The 18,697-nt window shown below is 35.7% G+C and overlaps 4 protein-coding genes across 4 annotated transcripts; 3 read left to right on the top strand and 1 right to left on the bottom strand.

The window, feature by feature from the left end:
- The first annotated feature begins 2,258 nt into the window (after window positions 1–2,258).
- LOC110413489 (acidic endochitinase-like) lies at window positions 2,259–3,627 on the top strand. The gene is made up of 2 exons (XM_021424320.1): window positions 2,259–2,748; window positions 2,846–3,627. Exons 1-2 carry the CDS (start codon window positions 2,393–2,395, stop codon window positions 3,378–3,380), a joined length of 891 nt encoding a protein of 296 aa, XP_021279995.1. The 5' UTR covers window positions 2,259–2,392; the 3' UTR covers window positions 3,381–3,627.
- Window positions 3,628–6,316: 2,689 nt separating this feature from the next.
- Window positions 6,317–7,183, top strand: LOC110413286 (basic endochitinase-like). Its single transcript, XM_021424050.1, has one exon. It carries the CDS (start codon window positions 6,317–6,319, stop codon window positions 7,181–7,183), a length of 867 nt encoding a protein of 288 aa, XP_021279725.1.
- An 862-nt stretch (window positions 7,184–8,045) lies between these two features.
- LOC110413813 (PIN domain-like family protein) lies at window positions 8,046–11,093 on the top strand. The gene is made up of 9 exons (XM_021424779.1): window positions 8,046–8,294; window positions 8,395–8,460; window positions 8,580–8,685; window positions 8,910–8,952; window positions 9,194–9,266; window positions 9,584–9,671; window positions 10,434–10,490; window positions 10,563–10,641; window positions 10,736–11,093. Exons 1-9 carry the CDS (start codon window positions 8,224–8,226, stop codon window positions 10,747–10,749), a joined length of 597 nt encoding a protein of 198 aa, XP_021280454.1. The 5' UTR covers window positions 8,046–8,223; the 3' UTR covers window positions 10,750–11,093.
- Window positions 11,094–11,776: 683 nt separating this feature from the next.
- LOC110414262 (glycosyl transferase family 1 protein) lies at window positions 11,777–18,097 on the bottom strand. The gene is made up of 14 exons (XM_021425356.1): window positions 17,390–18,097; window positions 17,167–17,253; window positions 16,836–16,942; window positions 16,484–16,534; window positions 15,849–16,020; window positions 15,230–15,547; window positions 14,918–15,121; window positions 14,360–14,836; window positions 14,054–14,263; window positions 13,625–13,813; window positions 13,243–13,406; window positions 12,971–13,123; window positions 12,816–12,894; window positions 11,777–12,468 (listed from the first exon to the last, which is right to left on the bottom strand). Exons 1-14 carry the CDS (start codon window positions 17,813–17,815, stop codon window positions 12,025–12,027), a joined length of 3,081 nt encoding a protein of 1,026 aa, XP_021281031.1. The 5' UTR covers window positions 17,816–18,097; the 3' UTR covers window positions 11,777–12,024.
- Window positions 18,098–18,697: the final 600 nt, after the last annotated feature.

The raw sequence follows: 18,697 nt of genomic DNA, 5'->3' as shown, positions 1-18,697 counted from the left end.
CATCAGGCTCCTGCTCTTCAATCTTTATGCTTCTTTCATTTTTCTGGTTGCAAGGATGATTAGGACGCCCACAGCAATGGTGCTTTGCGTGTGCATCCTTGTCATATTCATACCTGGGCTGTTCATTCGAATGGTGCGGAGGAGGCACATAATAAACAGGGTAAGCTTCAGGGAATGTAGGATAATTTAGATAATGGTGATATGCTGGTGGGGGTGCAAAATGAGGGCAAGGAGGTCTGATGCTATAGTAAGCAGGGAAGTTGCCATGATTGCAGCAATCATAGGAAGGAACAGAGTACCCATAATTCTTGCTGCGAGGCCAAGATTCATACATCATGGGAGAGTTAGATGGGTCCACCTTCAAGTGGGGCGGAACAGCCTCAAAACCAGGGAAATAATGTTGAGGGAAAGGCACTTGGTTTCTCTGGTGAGGATTTGAGTCCATGTATCTGTAGACAGGCATCATTTTCAACAGACTTTTATTGAAGCAACTGACTCCCGGTATTTCTTCAAAACCCGGTGACAGGTTGCTTGCGGGAGGACCACCAGGGCTTTACAAAAGCAAAATCACTGAATAACCCTGATGACGAAAAGCAATCAGTGGTCATTGGTCTGTTACTTGCACCATAATAATTAACCAGGATAAAAGACATTGTCACAAACTTCACATAAGAGCACACGAATAGCCACCAAAGAAACAACCACATGGACAAAGACATATCATTTGAATAAAACTTGCATCATACCAAAACTATCATTTAATATTTCAAAGCTACAATAAACAGGAAACCTCTGCGGAATGTTATACACTTCAGCCTAAAGGTAAAGAAACATAAATCCAGGGAAACCAAGAATCCCAACTTCGTTAAAAAACAATTTCTCGGAAAAAGCAAACAAGTGGAAACTAATTGGACTAGAAATGCAAAAGCAATTGATACTCACTTCTAAACAGAGCATTTCTATTAGGCAAGGCATAAAACGAAGACAGAGAAACTAAAGGGAACGGACGAGAAAAGATTACTTACAGTTTATTTATCGAGAAAACAAAGAGGAAAGGCCAAAGGAAGAATCAACCCAAACGGTTCCCTCAACTCCAAATAACTCAGTTCTCGGCGCGAATCTATCCACCAACCCAAATGAAAGATTTGCACTAAGTTCTTGCGTTCTGTCTTATGAGATCAAATTTTGTTTGTACCAAATTCTCCTTAATCTGAGATTGAAATATGTGTCAGAGTTTTCGGCTTTTATTGTAGCTTTCAATGCAAACGCCCAGATTATTACAACTTAAAAATCTTCTTCACAGTTCCAGAACTTTCGCTTGTTTCCCTTCCAGCGAACTGTCTAGGAGTTTCGTGCCACGTGGAGGTCGTGCACGAGGCTTAGGGGGACAAAGATTTATCTTCTGCGCAAGTGTTTTCGCCGTCTAACAGAGATTGAACAGCTGTCGAAATCCAATTGGCCAGAACAATCAACGGGCTTATAATTCAGGAATTTTATTTTCAGCTGTGTGTGTGTCTGTCTGTCTGTCTGTCTCTAGATAATTCTGCTTGAATTTTTTAAAACAAAAATCTAACGCCTTGTTGATTTTTCCCTGAGAATAACTTGCTTGCCCAGTGATTTTATTATATTAGTATAATAATTTATTTACCTTTTGCCAAATGCAAATTACGTGTTTGCTTCATTCTTCCAATTTGAAAATGATTTTTCTTGTTGCTTTAAATGTAAATAAATAAAATTGGGTCTTGTAGATGCTAGCATTAGCTGACAGAGAATGGAAAATGTGAGTTTTAAAGTTAATCAAATTAAAGATGTTAATGCCTTAACGATGGGGTAATGTTCGCACTCAAGTCATAGATTAGAGGTAAATTAAGAACCATTAGAAGAAAGAGAGGAAATGTCAACAACGAACATGAGGGTATACTCGATTTGGAGATTTAAGAAAGTTTTCTTTTTTGTGTCACTTGAACGAATTTCTTAATAATTTGATTGTGATTGATATTTTAGTTGCTATTAAATTGGAGGGGACAATTGGGTTGGACTACTACAGTTGTTTACTTAAAATTTGTTACTTGGGGGAAAAGCTTAATTAATATTTGCCAAATTTTTTTTCTTTGGACCATCCATACAGGGATGTACACTTTACTCTCCTCTCTATTTAGTACAAAGTTCTATCCTATATGTGAAAGCAATTATGTGACTGAAGGAAATTGTTTTGGTTCTTTCTCGGTTGCCACCATTGACGAAATTCATGTCACCTCCTCGAAGACGCGGTATACATTGGACTAATAGCAGAACGTTAGGACTGGGACAAGAAAAATCGTTCCCGATTGCCTATAAAACGACCCGTCTTCCTTTCCTTGTTAAGCCCAGCAAGTTATTGTTCGAAGGCACAATGGCTATGCAATTTCTAACCTCTCTACCTCTTTTCTGCCTTCTCCTCGCTGCTCTGATCAATAACTCCAACGCTGCCCAGATTTCTATTTATTGGGGCCAGAATGGAAATGAGGGCAGCTTGGCAGATGCTTGCGCCACGGGCAATTATGGGATTGTCAACATTGCTTTCCTAGTCACTTTTGGAAATGGCCAGACCCCAATACTTAACCTTGCTGGCCATTGTGACCCAGCCGCCAATACTTGCACTGGTTTGAGCAGTGACATTGAGGCCTGTCAAAAGCAGGGGATTAAGGTGTTGCTTTCCCTTGGAGGAGGCGCAGGAAGCTACGTCCTTTCTTCACCAGACGATGCCAGGTAAGTATCGCATTTTATTCGCTCGTGTCCTTACTAGTACAACATCTCCTGAAATGAAAAAAATATAATGTTTGTTATTTCTTAATATCCCATGCAGGCAGGTTGCAGATTACTTGTGGAACAATTTTCTCGGGGGTCAATCAGGCTCCCGTCCACTGGGTAACGCTGTCTTAGATGGCATAGATTTCGACATTGAAGGAGGAACAGCCCAATACTGGGACGAGCTTGCCAAGGCTCTATCAGGATTTGGCCAACAGTCACAGAAGAAAATATACTTGAGTGCAGCTCCCCAGTGTCCATTCCCAGATGCGTGGCTAGATGGCGCAATACGCACTGGCCTTTTCGATTTCGTTTGGGTTCAATTCTATAACAACCCTCCCTGTCAATATTCTGGCGATGCAAACAACCTTATCAATGCATGGAATAATCAGTGGACAACAATTCAAGCTGGCCAAGTGTTTTTGGGACTGCCTGCAGCTCCGGAGGCGGCCGGAAGTGGGTACATCCCGCCTGATGTGCTTACCTCTCAAGTTTTACCTTCTATCAAGGCTTCTCCTAAGTATGGTGGTGTCATGCTCTGGTCTAGACAATATGATCAGAGTTACAGCTCAGCTATTAAGGGCAGCCTTTGAGGTTATAGAGGATTATACCCCTGCCTCCCTATTATTATACGAATAATGACCTTGAGCCAGTAGTGCATGTGCAGCTGAGGCTTGAAGACAATCAATTTTTTCTTTTCACTATCATATGAAATTAAATAGAGAAGTTATAGTCAAATATTTGCATTATGGAACTATCATTTCATGGCTACAGGGCAGAGATGCTATAAGCAATAATAAAGAACAATCAAATCATATTAAGGTTTTGTGCTTTGATTGCTTGATAGAATTTCGATTTAACAAGTATAACCAGTTATGCTTTGTTTGGTTGACATTTATGATATTTACAATTTGCTTTTATATTTTGAAAAAAATAAAAATAAAATTTATTAATAAAAAATAATATATAAAAATATCAACTAAGCAAAATTTCAAGTCTAATACTAATTAAGTATTGTTTGCAATGCCACGCTTGCTTCTTTAACTATACAATTAGGATACATAATATTTGCTTTTTTTTTTTGTGGTAAAATTATTAAATTAAATTTTTTTTCTTAATATCATTATCAATTTTTCATCATTATTTTAATTTTAGAGATTTAAGTAGAAGGTTTTCTTTTCCTTTTTGTGTGGGTTAAACGAATTTTCAAGATCAATAATTTGATTGCAATTGATATTTTTAGTTGTTATTAAATTGGAAGGGGAGAATTGGGTTCAACCACTAGGTACAATTGCTGACCAAAAATTTGTTACCTATGGAGAAAGCTTAATTAACATTTATTACAAGATTTCTTCCTTTTTTTCGGCCATCCATCCACAACAGGGGCATACTTAGAAATTTTTATGAGTGGTGTCAACAATTAATAATTTGACAAATGTCTATTTATGAATCAAAACTAAGTATAAACAACATTCACAAATCATATGAGGTTAAATATAAAAATCAAATAATCAAATAATATATTCATAAAATAAATAAAAAAAGATAGACTCGTAATTTTTAGATATTATTTGACATGAAATACTATTTTCTATTAACCAGATTTTGTGATTCCCAAATTATCAAATTACTCAAAAAAGATTTAAACATGAAATATTTAAAAATCTAATTTGAATTAAAAATTACTAAATGAGTTGTTTTTGAGATAGTGAAAAAATGTAGCCCAGGATTGAGAAGAAGAAGCCTTATTACAGGTCTCAAGAGTATATCTTGAATTTTTTTGAAGGAGAAAGAGAGTAGTTTAAGTTTTAATTTTTTTAATAAAATCTAAAATTATAAAATGATTTTTTTTAATTTTTAAGATTTAAATATTAATATATAAATTATTATTTTTATTAATCTCCTTCTAACAAAGTTATAAAAAAAATAACGAATTCATTACTGTCATTAATTATATAAAACTCTAATTAAATCCACAATGACGTTCTTGACGATTTTCTTTCCTCTGTTTTTTAGTACAAAGTTCTACCCTACATGTGAAAGCAATAATGTGACTACTGGTGAAATTGTTATGGTTCTTTCTCAGTTGCCACCGTTAAAGAAATTCCTTTTCAGTACTTTGAAGCCAGTATTCTTCGCTCCACCCCCTCAAAAGCGCGTTATACATGGACTAATAGCAGAACGTCGAGACTGAGACAAGAAAGGCATAAAAGCAGAACGTAAAGACTGGGAAAAGAAAGTCATTCCCTTGGAGGAGCCTCTGGAAATTAATACATTAACCACCAAACTAGTCAATGCCTTAGCGTAGGTGCAAAGGTTTTCTTCCAGCTTGTCCGGCCTTCAATGCATGCATCCTTTTTAAGTTTTAGTTACATACATTGCGTTAAGGCTAAAGTAGCTATGCTTAAGAAGAAAACAGTGGATCAGATACGGGTGTAATACTAATTAAGTATTGTTTGAAATGCGCAAGAGGTTGATGTAACCTTTGATTGACAAAAGTTATAATTTTATATTATCATTGTAAATATTTTTCATTCATAAATATTAATTAATAAGGTTTTATCTAATTTGAAAATAAAAATTATTATTATGTTAAATAAATGTTACCAAAATTTTTTTAATTCTAATAATATCGAATCATTTATAGATTAATATGTCAAATTTTAATTGTTTATATTACAAACTTTAAAATTTTAATATATATATATATAACTTTTTGATGAAATTCCCCGTATTAATCTATAAATTATTTTTTATTTATAAATTATTAATCTAAAAAAAGTACAAAGAGACAAAGAAAAAGAAAAGGAATCACATGTATACGTTACTTTTATTTTTTATTTTATTTAATTAAATTTTTATATTTTTATTTTAAATTAAATAAATTTTTACAATTAACAATTGATTAATTATCATTACTTAACTATTTTTGGTTATTTTATGTCACGTTATACTGATTTAATATATTGATATGTTGTAATGGATGGTAGCATGATATGTTTATATAACATAATGACGTAATCATATGACATATTTAGTCATAAAAATATATTTAATTTAAAATAAAAATATATATATTTAGTTAAATAATTTTTTTAAATCTTTTTAAATAATTAAAAAATTCATTAAAGTATTATGCCCTTTTTTAACTGTCAACATATATATAAATTTAACAATTTCTTAAATTCGAATATTAAGTTAGGGTGTGAATATTTCATCGGGACATCTCATATTTCTATAACAAAATTTTGAAAATGTTTTAAGCGATTAGCATCAACCAAAGCATAAATTCTCCAAAAAAAAAAAACAAAGAGGAAATGTCAACCTTCATAACGTTGCTACGTTTACTGGTGGGCCGTCTTGTTTCACTAACGAAGCCCGCGGATAAGGTTGACTAGAAATGCAAAAATATCTCTCATTTTGACTCCCCCTATCTCTAGATGGCTGATCCAAGGGGAGCCCGTCTATCAAGCTCAATAGAGGAAACTTTAGTTCAACCGTGGATGCCAAACTTTGCTCAAACCACGCTATGCTCTTCCTCTTGAATATTCTGCTCGCTTCCTCTTTCAAATCAGAAGCTGGGTGTGTGGTAGTTTATTGGGGCCAAAACGAGCAAGAGGGCACACTCACTGACACATGTTATTCAGGAAAATATGAAATAGTAAACATAGCATTTCTCTCAACCTCTGGCAATGTCCGTAAGCCTCAAATCAACTTAGCTGGTCACTGTGATCCAGCGTCAAATGGTTGCCAAAAGTTGTGCAAAGGCATCCAAAACTGCCAAAACCGAGGCATAAAGGTCATGCTCTCGATTGGGGGTGGTGCCGGTGACTACTTATCATCAGCTGATGATGCCAGGAGTGCTGCTGTCTATCTGTGGAACAATATTCTAGGTGGGAGTTCAATCTCTCGACCTCTAGGGAGTGCCGTTCTGGATGGCATGGACTTTGACATTGAGAGAGAGGAACCTTACTACGCTGCACTGGCCAGGGGATTAACCGAGCTCAGCCAAGGTGGAAAGAAAGTGTACTTAACCGCAGCCCCGCTACGTCCTTTCCCCCACCAATGGCTCAATGGTGCACTTCGGACAGGGCTACTTGACTATGTCTGGGTCCAATTTTGCAACAACCCTCTATGCCAATTCAGCTCCAGCAATCCTGGAGCTTTCAAGGATTCATGGAACAAATGGACCTCTTCTATCAAAGCTGACAAGTTCTGCCTCGGGCTTCCAGCCTCTCATGCGGCAGCTGACAGTGGTTATGTGCCAAGTAATGATCTTAGAACCCAGTTGCTGCCCTTCGTCAAGGCTTCTGCCAAGTATGGCGGAGTCATGCTATGGGATAGGTGCAATGATATTCAGAGTGGGTACAGTTCCAAAATCAAAGACGTGGTCTGAAGACTTTCTCATGAAACAACATGGAGGCATGCAACGGGGGCAACTATAGTTCCAAAAGTTAAATAAATTTTATTAACTTAATGTAATCTAATGGGACTAAACAAAAATCTTGCTCCTCCTTTTATCTTTACTATAATTTTAAATGAAAGATGCTACCTAGCACTATATGTTTTAAATATATACTTTTCTTTGCATTATTGACAAGCAATTTATACCATGTAGAAGATAAATAGCGAAATATATTTATATTTATATCAAACATTAAAACAAAGATGTTGATATAACTTTTGATACGTAAAAATTATAATTCTAAATTATCATTGTAAATATTTTTTATTTAAAAATATTAATATAATTTATCTAATTTGTAAATAAAAATTATTATTATATTAAATAACTTTTTATAAAAAATAATCAACTTAATTCTAATAGTGTTGAATAATTTATAAGCAATAAGAATTTTAATTACATTGAATGACTTACATTATAAAATATTATTGGATAATTTGCAAATTAATTTGCCAAATTTTAATTGTTTATACTTGAAACTTCAAATTTTCAATTATATATTGTATAAGTTTTTGATAAAATTCCTCCAAGTCCCGAGTCTTCAAAGTTCACGGTAATCTGATTAAAAGAAAATCAGAATTCATGGTGTATAGATGGGCTTAACAAGAAAAAGCTTAAGTTTAAAGCTTTTGGGCCTTTTTGAGGCAGTCATGCAAGACCAACCCAATGCAGGGTCGGTTCACCAATATCCACTTGCGAGCACCCAACTTAAAGCTAGCCCTGGGCCTGGGGCTCCACTCCTTGTATCGGGTATTTCCTTCGTTTCTTTCAAAACCCAAAACCCTGACCCTGATCGAGCACTCAGCCTTCGTGTTCCCCTGTCAAACCGACCTGACAGAAAACTGCTCTCTCGCCCGCCCCTTTATCAGACCACTCTTATTATACAGAAAATTCCTGAACTGCTCGAAGGATTACCTGTTCGGGTTCTAGGTTTCCGGCGCTTTTGATTTTGCAGGCTTCAATCGGAAGCGATGGGAAAAGCAAAGAAGGCCCAAAAATTTGCTGGCATGAAGAAGATAGTCACTCAAAAAGCTATTAAAAAGCAAGCTCTTTTTAAGCCTCCCCCTTTCTCTAACTCTCGCTTTTACTTTAGTTACTCTTATAATGACCATGTTTAACTCTTGCTTTCTGTCAAATTTCAGTTACAAGGAACAAGTTTTGAATCCTAACAAGAAAGACCTGAGCAAGGAAAAACTCCCCAGAAATGTGTAAGCTTGTTTATATTGTTGTATGCTAATTCTAATTCTTCTCTCTCTCTCTTTCTTGAAATTTAACAACTTCAGATTTTATTGATTCCTTTTGATTTTTGGATTGATTTGTGAATTAGGCCGAATGTTTCTTCAGCGCTTTTCTTCACGTACAACACCTCCTTGGGACCCCCTTATCGGGTTTTGGTGGATACCAACTTCATCAATTTCTCCATCCAGAACAAAGTCAGTGCTAATATTTGTTGCCCTCTTGAATTTGATGTATTTATTTTAACTACGATTATAAAGTTATGTTTCTAATTAAATGGCTATTATAATACACTTTCAAAGTAAAAATTATAATATTAATTCAACCCACATACCTATTTAGTTATGACAGTTTTTGTTTTGAGTCATGCTTACTCCATTGTTTTTTGTTAATTCTTAACATTTTGTTTTTCCTTTGGTAGTTGGATTTGGAGAAGGGAATGATGGACTGCTTATATGCAAAATGTGAGTCATGAAGTTGTTTTGCTTTTCGATTATTACTTTGAATGCGTAGTGTATATTGCTTTTATTTCTTATAGTGTGAGGATTTTCTTTATTCATTCGGGAACTTTACTCTTATGCAATGTGATCGTGACTATTTGTTCATGACATGCTCCAAGCACACTTCAAGAAGTGTTAAGTAATCTGTTATTTCTACTCACACGCCTGTTTTTTTGCTGATTCTGTCTACTTTTTGTATTTGAAGGCACTCCTTGTATCACGGACTGTGTGATGGCTGAACTTGAAAAGCTAGGTCAAAAATACCGTGTAGCTCTGAGGTACAGTCCCATGAGTTCTCTTTATCCGCAATATCCCTTTGCGATGTCTTTTTTTTTTTTTTTTTTAATTATCTGGCCTCAATGTATCTGAAAATTGCATTCTTTATTTCTTAATTTTGCCCCTAATGTTTTGCTAGAACCTTGTTTTCATTTATTGGTAGTCCAATACATGACTTACTTGAAGAACTATTTCTGAACCTCTGTTATTGCATACTTCATTTTTTCCAGATGGGGATGACTATCTCTGCGTAATTTACTAGTGATATTTTTTTTTTCCTTATACAGCTAACAAGTGTTCTAACATCTCTCTCTGGCAGGATTGCTAAGGATCCTCGTTTTGAAAGACTGCCATGCACTCATAAAGGAACCTATGCGGATGACTGTATTGTTGAGAGAGTTACACAGGCATGAACTTCTTGGTATCTGTTGTGAAATTATATACTAGCATAACTCCTTCCGTGAACATTGGACAATTGCCCTCAAAAAAAGTTTTAGGATTTAAATTGTCTGTTTTCTTGAATTATTTACATGATATTTTGGCCTGTAACGCACTGCTTAAGGCATGCATGATGGTCTTGCATCAAGGGTAGTAACAACAAATCAAGAGGTACCACCATCAAGCATTAATGTTTGTTGTTCATTTTTGTTTTCCCATTGAATAAACATTATTTGGAGTATAGCACTTTATAGCTATGGACTTATTAGGATTTGAAATTTTTGGACTTGCTTTGAGTTCCTCGAAGACTCTGTCTATGCTATGTAGCTTGTGCAGTCATAGTCCAATTTTGAACAAAGATTCAATAATAACATTGATTATTAAGGATGGCCTGCCATAACATCTTGGGACCTCTGTTTTCTGTTTATTTGGCTTAATGGTCTGGGATAAATCGACTCTGCTGTATTGTTGCTGCTCTAGAATTTGTTATGGCCAGGCATAGGTTACTCTCATGCTTCGCTTTGCATATTTTTGTTAATAAACGGTTTGGATTGGGAATCGTGTGAACAAGATATGCGTGTTTTCAGTTTGAATTTATAACTAATTTCGTTTCCACTTGTTTTTTATGCAAATTTTCCTTTCAATTTTGAAGTTTATGCATTCTGCAAATTGTTTTATAACTTTTTATATTATTCTCATGTTCACTACATGACCTATTTCGTCGAAAACAGCACAAATGCTTTATTGTTGCTACATGTGATCGAGATTTAAAGCGAAGGATTCGTAAGGTATGATCAATTAGTGGAGTTGGTGCTGCATTTGAAAGTTAACTAGGATAAAAGTTACTTGTTTATTGGCAGGTTCCTGGTGTGCCAATCATGTACATCACTCAGCACAAATATTCAATTGAACGACTTCCTGAAGCAACCATTGGTGGAGGTAGGCTACATAATGATGTTACTAATTTTTTGTCTTCTGTTTGTTTCTCATATTTTGAGATTGTTTGTGATGTGCGATGTGTTTTGATGTGCAGCTCCAAGATTCTGATATGAAGTGTAATGCTTCAGCAGTAGTGATCTTTAGATTCTATTCTGATAATCCACTGCTCAGCTCTTTGTCACGGATAAGTGGAGTCAAGCCCATAAGGTTACAGTGGGTTGCGAGTATAGGTCAGCAATTTACTTAGGGATCAACTGCTCAACCAATGCAACACCTACTTCTAGTGTTGTTTTATTTCTTTTCCATTTAAAAACACTTCAGTGAATGTATGACCCTTATGGTTGACATCATGAGGTCTATTTGCCCCAAAGTTTTGACTCTCTTGAGTTGTCCGTACGATTGTTCTCCTACCCGGCATGAGTGTTAAAAGTATTATATACAGTAGTTGCTAAGTAGGAATGATCATCCTTGAATGTACCTAACATTTCCCTTCTTGTAGAGATTAAAATTACAGATTTCTGATACATTGCGGATAGAGTTACAAGTGGTGAAACGCATTAAAATGCTAAAAAGAAAAAGCAAAAAGAATTTCATTGCTTGGCAGGAAAGCAGGAAAGTATCCTTTAACTACGAGTTTGTAAATGAGTCAGTACTTCATACTGATAAGTGAAGATTAATGCTTGATTGCCTATCAGTATGAAAAGAATTCTTACCGTATGGCTGTTCATTATAATTTTTAGCAATTTATTCCTTCTGTAATCAATTTTCCCCCTATTCCCCACTGCATTTGGATTCTGGTAGTAATTATTCACGTTCCATGAATCCCCAACATACAATAAAGAGAGAAACACTGAATGTTGCTGCTATTTTTGGGCCAATGAATATTGCTACCTTGATTTATTGCTACTTATGGTATCCGTGCTACTATTACCATCAATAGGAATTGTATGATCTTCACCATTTTCTCGAGTGCTTCTGCCAGGATCGGACCCAAAGTTCAACGTGTTACATGTACCGATTCCCTATGCACCCGACCAATAAGTGAAGCTCACATGCATTGGATCCCCACAGCAAATTATTAACCACCAATTACCTCGGCTCAGGGTGAAAAACCATGGGTAGAAGGAGAAGTTAATTTCAGTGCTGGAATAGAATCTGAAATTGAGGGAAAAAAAACTAGTATACAATTGAGCCATTCATGAACGTCAATGACCAGAAGGATGCGGTTAGCTACATACAAAAGGACTCTCATGTACACAAAATAAGGCATCCTTTCTGACAAAAATAAGACATACAAGAAAAAGAAAAGGTGAAAAAAAATATCAAAAATTAAAGAATTATCAAATTAGATTCTAACGCCAAGGATGCAAAACACACGTGAAATTACTCTGATGTTACTATTGTTGAATTTGAATTTTCCATCTCTTCTGGAAGGGGTTTCACATACTTCCCCAATGCCTTTTGATGGTGTTTATGCCTCATTCTCTCTTGTTTATCCTTACTTTTTTGCTTCCTTTTCTCTTTCTGTCGGTTGCGGAGATTTCTCTCTCTCTCAAGTACACCTTGCCAGACAACCTCCCCTGTCAATGGCCATAGCCATCGTCTTTTTGGGTGGTCAGAATCTGCCTCCTCCGCCAAATCCTCATCCATGCCCTTTAAAGTGTTGAATGAAAACCATTTGACCCACATTATTCCTCTCCGACCCTTTAACTTGTGGTATTCTTGCATCACACCAGTCTCAGGGTTCACATATACCATCCGCCTTGCACTGTGGTATGCCCAGACATTTATAAGTAGCTCCAGCACCCGTGAGTAGCAATGCTTGTCCTGTAGAAAACAAAAATACTACTTTGAATACTGCAGAAATCGATTGCCTTCTGAACAAGGAATCCACTCTCTTTAAGGAGTGTGGAAGAGGTGAGATCTACTTCTGTATAAAATGCAGCATCCTGATGGGATTCATCACTCAAATTCTGAATAGCATTTAGTAACTGTCTGGGCAATTTAAATTATAGTCTGCTATCCATATGACTTTTAACTGGATTAGGAAAGACTACAGAGAGTTCAATAAACCGTTATTCCCTGGCCATTTCATATTAATTTTCATAATAAGAAATGGAGCAAATACTGAACTTAAACTTATCTCTTAAGATCAATCCCCATAAGCAAGTTACCTTTGAGAAACTCAGACAACAGTGACCACTTTGATGGTGCTCATCATACATTTGCGCGTCCAATGCATCCACAAATATCCTGCAAAGGAGACATGTTACCAGTTGACATATTATAAACTGTTCACATAGAAGCCATTAAGTGTAACAACTCTCACCTTGAAAACATAACAAACTCTAGGAAGGACTTTGTTGGCAAGGCCCAACTCTGCATAACAGACCATGTGCCCCCATCTTCAGGCATGGGTGGCAAAGAAATCAAATCATGCTTTATGCCATACATCCTATTAAGAGCCTCAGAGAAAGCAAACCTGCAACGAAATGATAAATGAGGTAAGCAAATAAGCTAATACAATAAATATATTTATGCATTTTTGTACAATTTCATGCTTTTGCATTTGAAATAAGTGATAGACTTTATAGCTCTTACTTGCAATTTCCAGCATTTATAGCATCACAAAATGACCAAAAGTCCCCCTTCATGCTGTTTCTTGGATCCATGTCCATTCGAACCCAAAAGTATAGTGCATCACCATACTTGCGCTTTTCAATGGTATCTAACAATGAAGTTTCAGCAATCTTAGACAAGGATGCCTGTTATTGTCCCACAATCAGATATGAAAGAGTCAAGGGCACAAGTAGAAAACAAAATACATTTCAATTTAGGTGTTTTGCTAAGTTCTCACCAATTAACCCCACAAAAAGAAAAGATGGTTTTAACATGTAGAGCTAAAAGAGGTTTCTGAAGCAAAAGAAAGAAGCAAGAAGAAACAAGGCAAGGGGAGGGGGAGGGGGGTCACCCATTGCCATACCTTCCTAGCTGTTGCTCTCCATGACTGAAATCCTATCCAGGCATTCCTGTGTAGGCGGTCAATTCGGTTAGCAATCGCAAAAAAGGCCCCATATTCACCAAGAGTGTCTCGGTAGTATGGGTTGTTAAGAAGTTGCAGACGAGACGGTCCATCAACATCATCCATCCTTGGCCTTCGACCTTTAGTGGACTGCAACACCCATTGAACGTATTTAAATCAGACTAGAGTATAAAGGTGCCACAGCTTTATGCAGAATCATCAAAATTAAGGATTAGATCCCACACATGCACTCTTTTTACAACTTTTATTTCCTTGATAAAAGAAGAAATGGATATCCAATTATTTAAATTTCTTAATTTCATTTGAAGTAAATCCATAAGTGGCATAAAACAAAAATACAAACCCAATTTGATGCTTTCACTAACTCACCAATCCAATTCCACGATAAAGAGAATTATGGTGCAAGAAAGGCCAGGTTCCTTCACCAAAGTAAGGTTCATAGATACATAATGGTTGGCCAGTCCTTTCAAGCTCCCTTTCATCCCTTTCATGCAAGTCATTCCTCAAGCGGTCAGCCCTCTTGGCACTTCGATATACATCCTCCCAGGTGCCACGAGGTTGATCAGTTCTATCTTTCAACTAACATATTAGAAAGAGCATGAAACTTCATCAATTAAACCGAAATTGTTCAACTGAATTTTTGGATAACATACTATTGCCCACAACAACTCTTACCTCTTGCTCCTCTCTTCTCCTTTTAATATTGATAATCTGCATCTTTTTCTCTTCCTCCCAGATCTCATACAAAAATGAATTGTTCATGTCAGCTAATGAACCAGACCTCTCTTTTTGAGAATGGTTCCACTGCTCCTCTAACTTGTTTAAAAATTTGGAACTCCTGTCTTCAAATGTAGAATTTAGAAAACCTTCAAATAGATTCCACTGCCATTCTTCTTTTAACTTTGAAGGAAGTTCCATAACTGCCTTAGGAGGGGCAACTTCTGATGGAAGCTTGAGAACATTTTCCAGTAGCAAGGCATAGCCTTCAACAGTTTCCCGAACCATCAAGTTTTTAACAGTTCCACTTCCAATTGAAGCAATATTCCGTGCCAATGGTGACAATTTTCCTTTTGATATCACTTGCAATATAATCTGTGTCAAAACTTTAATATTCTCCTTAGGAAAAAGATAGCTGTTTACCCTGTCATCAACCTAACGGTTATTGCCAATACAGTCAGTAGTTTGCCTAATGAACCTCAGATGTATGAAAAGGAAACAACATTGGAAGCTTACATATTTCCTGATATTGGAGAGATCTGGTGCTATGATTGGTTTCCCAAGGCACATGGCTTTTATCAAAATCTCTGGAAATGATGGCTCCTCAAGGAATGAGCCATATATCACAATGTCAGTCATGCTCAGAACACTGTCAACGTCTCCTTCAACAGCAACATGCTTCACCACACCACTTGGATATTTTAAGTTATGAGCGATTCTCTGGGGAAAAGGAAGATGCATGAAACAGAGTAAATTAATGAGAAGCTTGAAACATATGTCCACACATAAATTTATCCATAGCACTCGATAAAGTGATTATGACTGTACCTCAACAGCCAGGCTGTAGTTGCTTGTTGAGTCACCGCTTAAAATAATAATTTTGGGATGGGAATTTGAATTAGTATCAGATGAAAAGTCAGCAAAGAGTGGTAATAAAGCCTGTAAAACAAGAGCATGCTCCAACCACAAGCCCCGGTACATAAATTGACTTCCAACGATTGCAATGAGAACTTCATCAGGTTCATAACCCATCTTCATACGCTGATTATCTTTGTACAAATTCATTGCATTCTCTCCTTTCCATGCTTCAGCAGGAGAACCAGGAATAACATAATAGTTTCCAGTATCAAATGCAGAATACATCATCTGCAGAAGGTAGAGAAAGAAATCAAATCACTAGAAATAAATCCCAAGTTAAAAGCCACTCTCGAAGCATGAGTGTGGGAAACTAAAGTCAAAGGAACTAGGTGTTGAAGTAGGAATTGGCTCATAATTTAACCTATTACTAGGATAACAAATAGGGCATTATCACTCAGTTGCAAGCACTTATCCCATTGGTCAGACCTTCTCAACGGGGCTAAATAAAACTTATATCCCTTTCACCCCTTTTAGACAATGATATGTTAACAATGAACTATTGACCAAATGATTATCTAATAAATATTACCGGAAGGGCATAGTCTGGGAAGACAACAACAGTAGCACGGCCGAAAACTTTTTTCCAATTATTCACAAACTCAATCTGCCCACTTGAAGTGAATTGTCTAGAACGAACAGCAAGAGTTCTTTCATGGATGGTCCATATAAGAGGAATAGATTTGAAAGGTTCCTGCATAAAACTATGACAAGTAAACTCATTCATGTTAATTGACTCAGACAAGTAACTCTTCCAGTGAAAATTTATTAAACATACATGGTACGAAATAAAGCAAAACAAATTAAAGTCTTCAACATGTGTGCCAAAGTAATGATCATGACTAAAAGAATCTTTGATCTGGACAAACTTCTCAAAGCTATAGGTACCAGAATTGCCAGATTAAAAATTAAAAAATCAAGTATTTTAGTTGAACAGCAGCAAAAACCAAAAGTTTCTTTTTTAAAACTCAATTTTATGATTTCTGATCAAAAAGTAACAAATTCATTTGTAAAAATTCAAGCGTCTGAATAAAATGAATTGCAGTTTGTCTGTAGATGTGATAAAACTGTCTTCTTCACTGGTTACAGGGAAGAAAATGGAATAGGAAAGGGAAAAACCAGAGAAGGATGTTTGTCTTGCAGAGGGAATAGAATAACATATCCTACCTAGAAAAGACACCCTTGGCCTCAAGAGAGCTGACAAGTATGCCATCATAGCTGCAAAACGATATATCATGATTACATACCCAGAAAGAAAAGAAAAAAAAAAACTCTCTACAGGAAAGACTCAATCATTTTGAAGAAGAAAAGGACAGTTAATCCTGAATGGAAGCAAACTAACTCCACAATCACTTATGCAAATTTCCTAATATAAGGATTATTGTACATAACCAATAACAGATAATATAAATAGTTCACTAATTGCACATACTAAGATGGACACCTTCAATTAAACATTGTCATATAAAATATCAATCCTAAAGTTGATTTATTAGAGATTACAAACAAAGACACATACTTAAGCCAATCAACACCAATCTCATTGGAATTGACTTGAAGAATGCCGACTGGAACTCCGATGCTTTGCCAAACATTGTGCACAGGACCATCTTCAAGGGAGTAGACCTTCCAAGAAAGAAATTAAAACACGTGAAGCTAAGATGAATGCATAACTTCATTCTAAGATTTTGTTAGTCATAGTCATGACTCCGAACATGCCCAGCAATATAAGCACTAAGTTATCAGCTGAAAAGACAGGCAGAGTGTTCTTCAGTCTACAACCAGAATTCAAAAACACCGAGAAACAAAACTCACAAATAATGAAGTGACCAGAACTCAATGTCATTTACCTGAATAGCATAACCAATCTCTCTCAATGCAGTTGCAATGGTCAGCATTCGCAATTGTTGTGGGTCAACCAATAGATCAGCAAACACCTTTAAGTATAAATTTTGGGGAAAAAAAAAACCAAACTATAAATAACAGCGTGCCAAAAAAAAATCCAATAGCTGAAACTGAACCCTTAAAAATTATCCATTGAATAAACAAAAATACAAGGATTTTTTCACTAACCAATGCGAGCTGGGGCTTTCTATATTGGAAACGGTGTTGACTCCGGTTGAAACCAGGTGAAGATTCCAAATTAAGTACTCTATTTTCCCTCTGAAATTTCTCTAAAAGCTTACGGGGTTCCAACCTGATATCTTCACCAAAATCTAACCCACCCATCTCTTTTAAGTACCTCAATTCTCCATATACCAAATCTTTATCTTCCAAAAAGGAATCTTGGGATTTGTCCATTACTGAACCAGGCAAATACATCTGAAAGAACACCACAAAGAAAAGGAAAACAACAACTGTGCAAATCCATTGGAGATAATCTAGCTTCTTGAAGAGCAAAAACCGAGAAAATCTTGATCTGGGTCGGTTCAGAAACGGGTTTCTTTCGTTTCTACTACCAGCTCTCTTCAATGAAATCCCACTTTCCAAAGAACCCATTTACATTCTCATCCAAAATTTACACTAAAAACAATTAGCTCAAACTAAAACAATAATGAAAAAAAAAAAAACACCCCACAAACAAAGCAAAGAAAATACTAGAAGTGGGTGTTGAGTGTTTATTTATTACAGAAAGAGAGAAAGCTTGTGAGTTTTGATGAGTAAAGGGATATGGCTCCACTGGCATTTAGGTGGATTCGGATAGTCACTGAATTGTCAAAGATTAATAGAAAGTGACATACGTAATAAAGCATTGGCAAGGGATTTTCGGTTTTTTCTCTTTCTTTTTCTTTTATCCGATTTTTACTGAGGAGCAAAGCAAGAGAGCGATAGATTCGGAGAAAACGAAAGGGTTAACGTGAAGAAATCGGTAAAGACAAGTAGGAATTTGCCTGCGAGCTGTAACTTCGGTGGAGAATCTACTATAATTATTATTCCCTTTACTTTCGCGTGCCCTGTCTTTAATAGGCCGGTTTTTTTTTTTAAGCCTTTAATAATTTATTTAAATATTTTTATCGGAACGAGCGGTTAAATGTTTATTTTTTTCTTCACGACTATAAAGAAAAATGCATTTATTTTTTATGAATTTTCATGAAAAACGACTGATGAGCAATTGTTTATGGTTCAATTATTTTGTTTATAAAATAAAATTCATAACCACCAAAAATAAATTGATTATTAACTTAATTAAAATATGGCTTAAGAATTATTAATTGGTACCAACATAATATAAGAATTGTAATTTACAAAAAAAAAAAAAAGTAAAAGCGCTGAAGCTAAACTGTGTTCCTTTTTACATTGAAAGACAAACATTAAGGGAAAAAATAAAGAAGAAAAGAAAAGAAAGAATGTTTTGTAATGTAAAATAGAATAATAATAAGA

Source organism: Theobroma umbraticum, unplaced genomic scaffold (assembly GCF_002168275.2).
Source record: "Theobroma umbraticum cultivar Fairchild unplaced genomic scaffold, ASM216827v3 scaffold_4.1, whole genome shotgun sequence".
NCBI lineage: Eukaryota > Viridiplantae > Streptophyta > Magnoliopsida > Malvales > Malvaceae > Theobroma > Theobroma umbraticum.
This window is presented reverse-complemented; position numbering and strand designations above follow the sequence as displayed.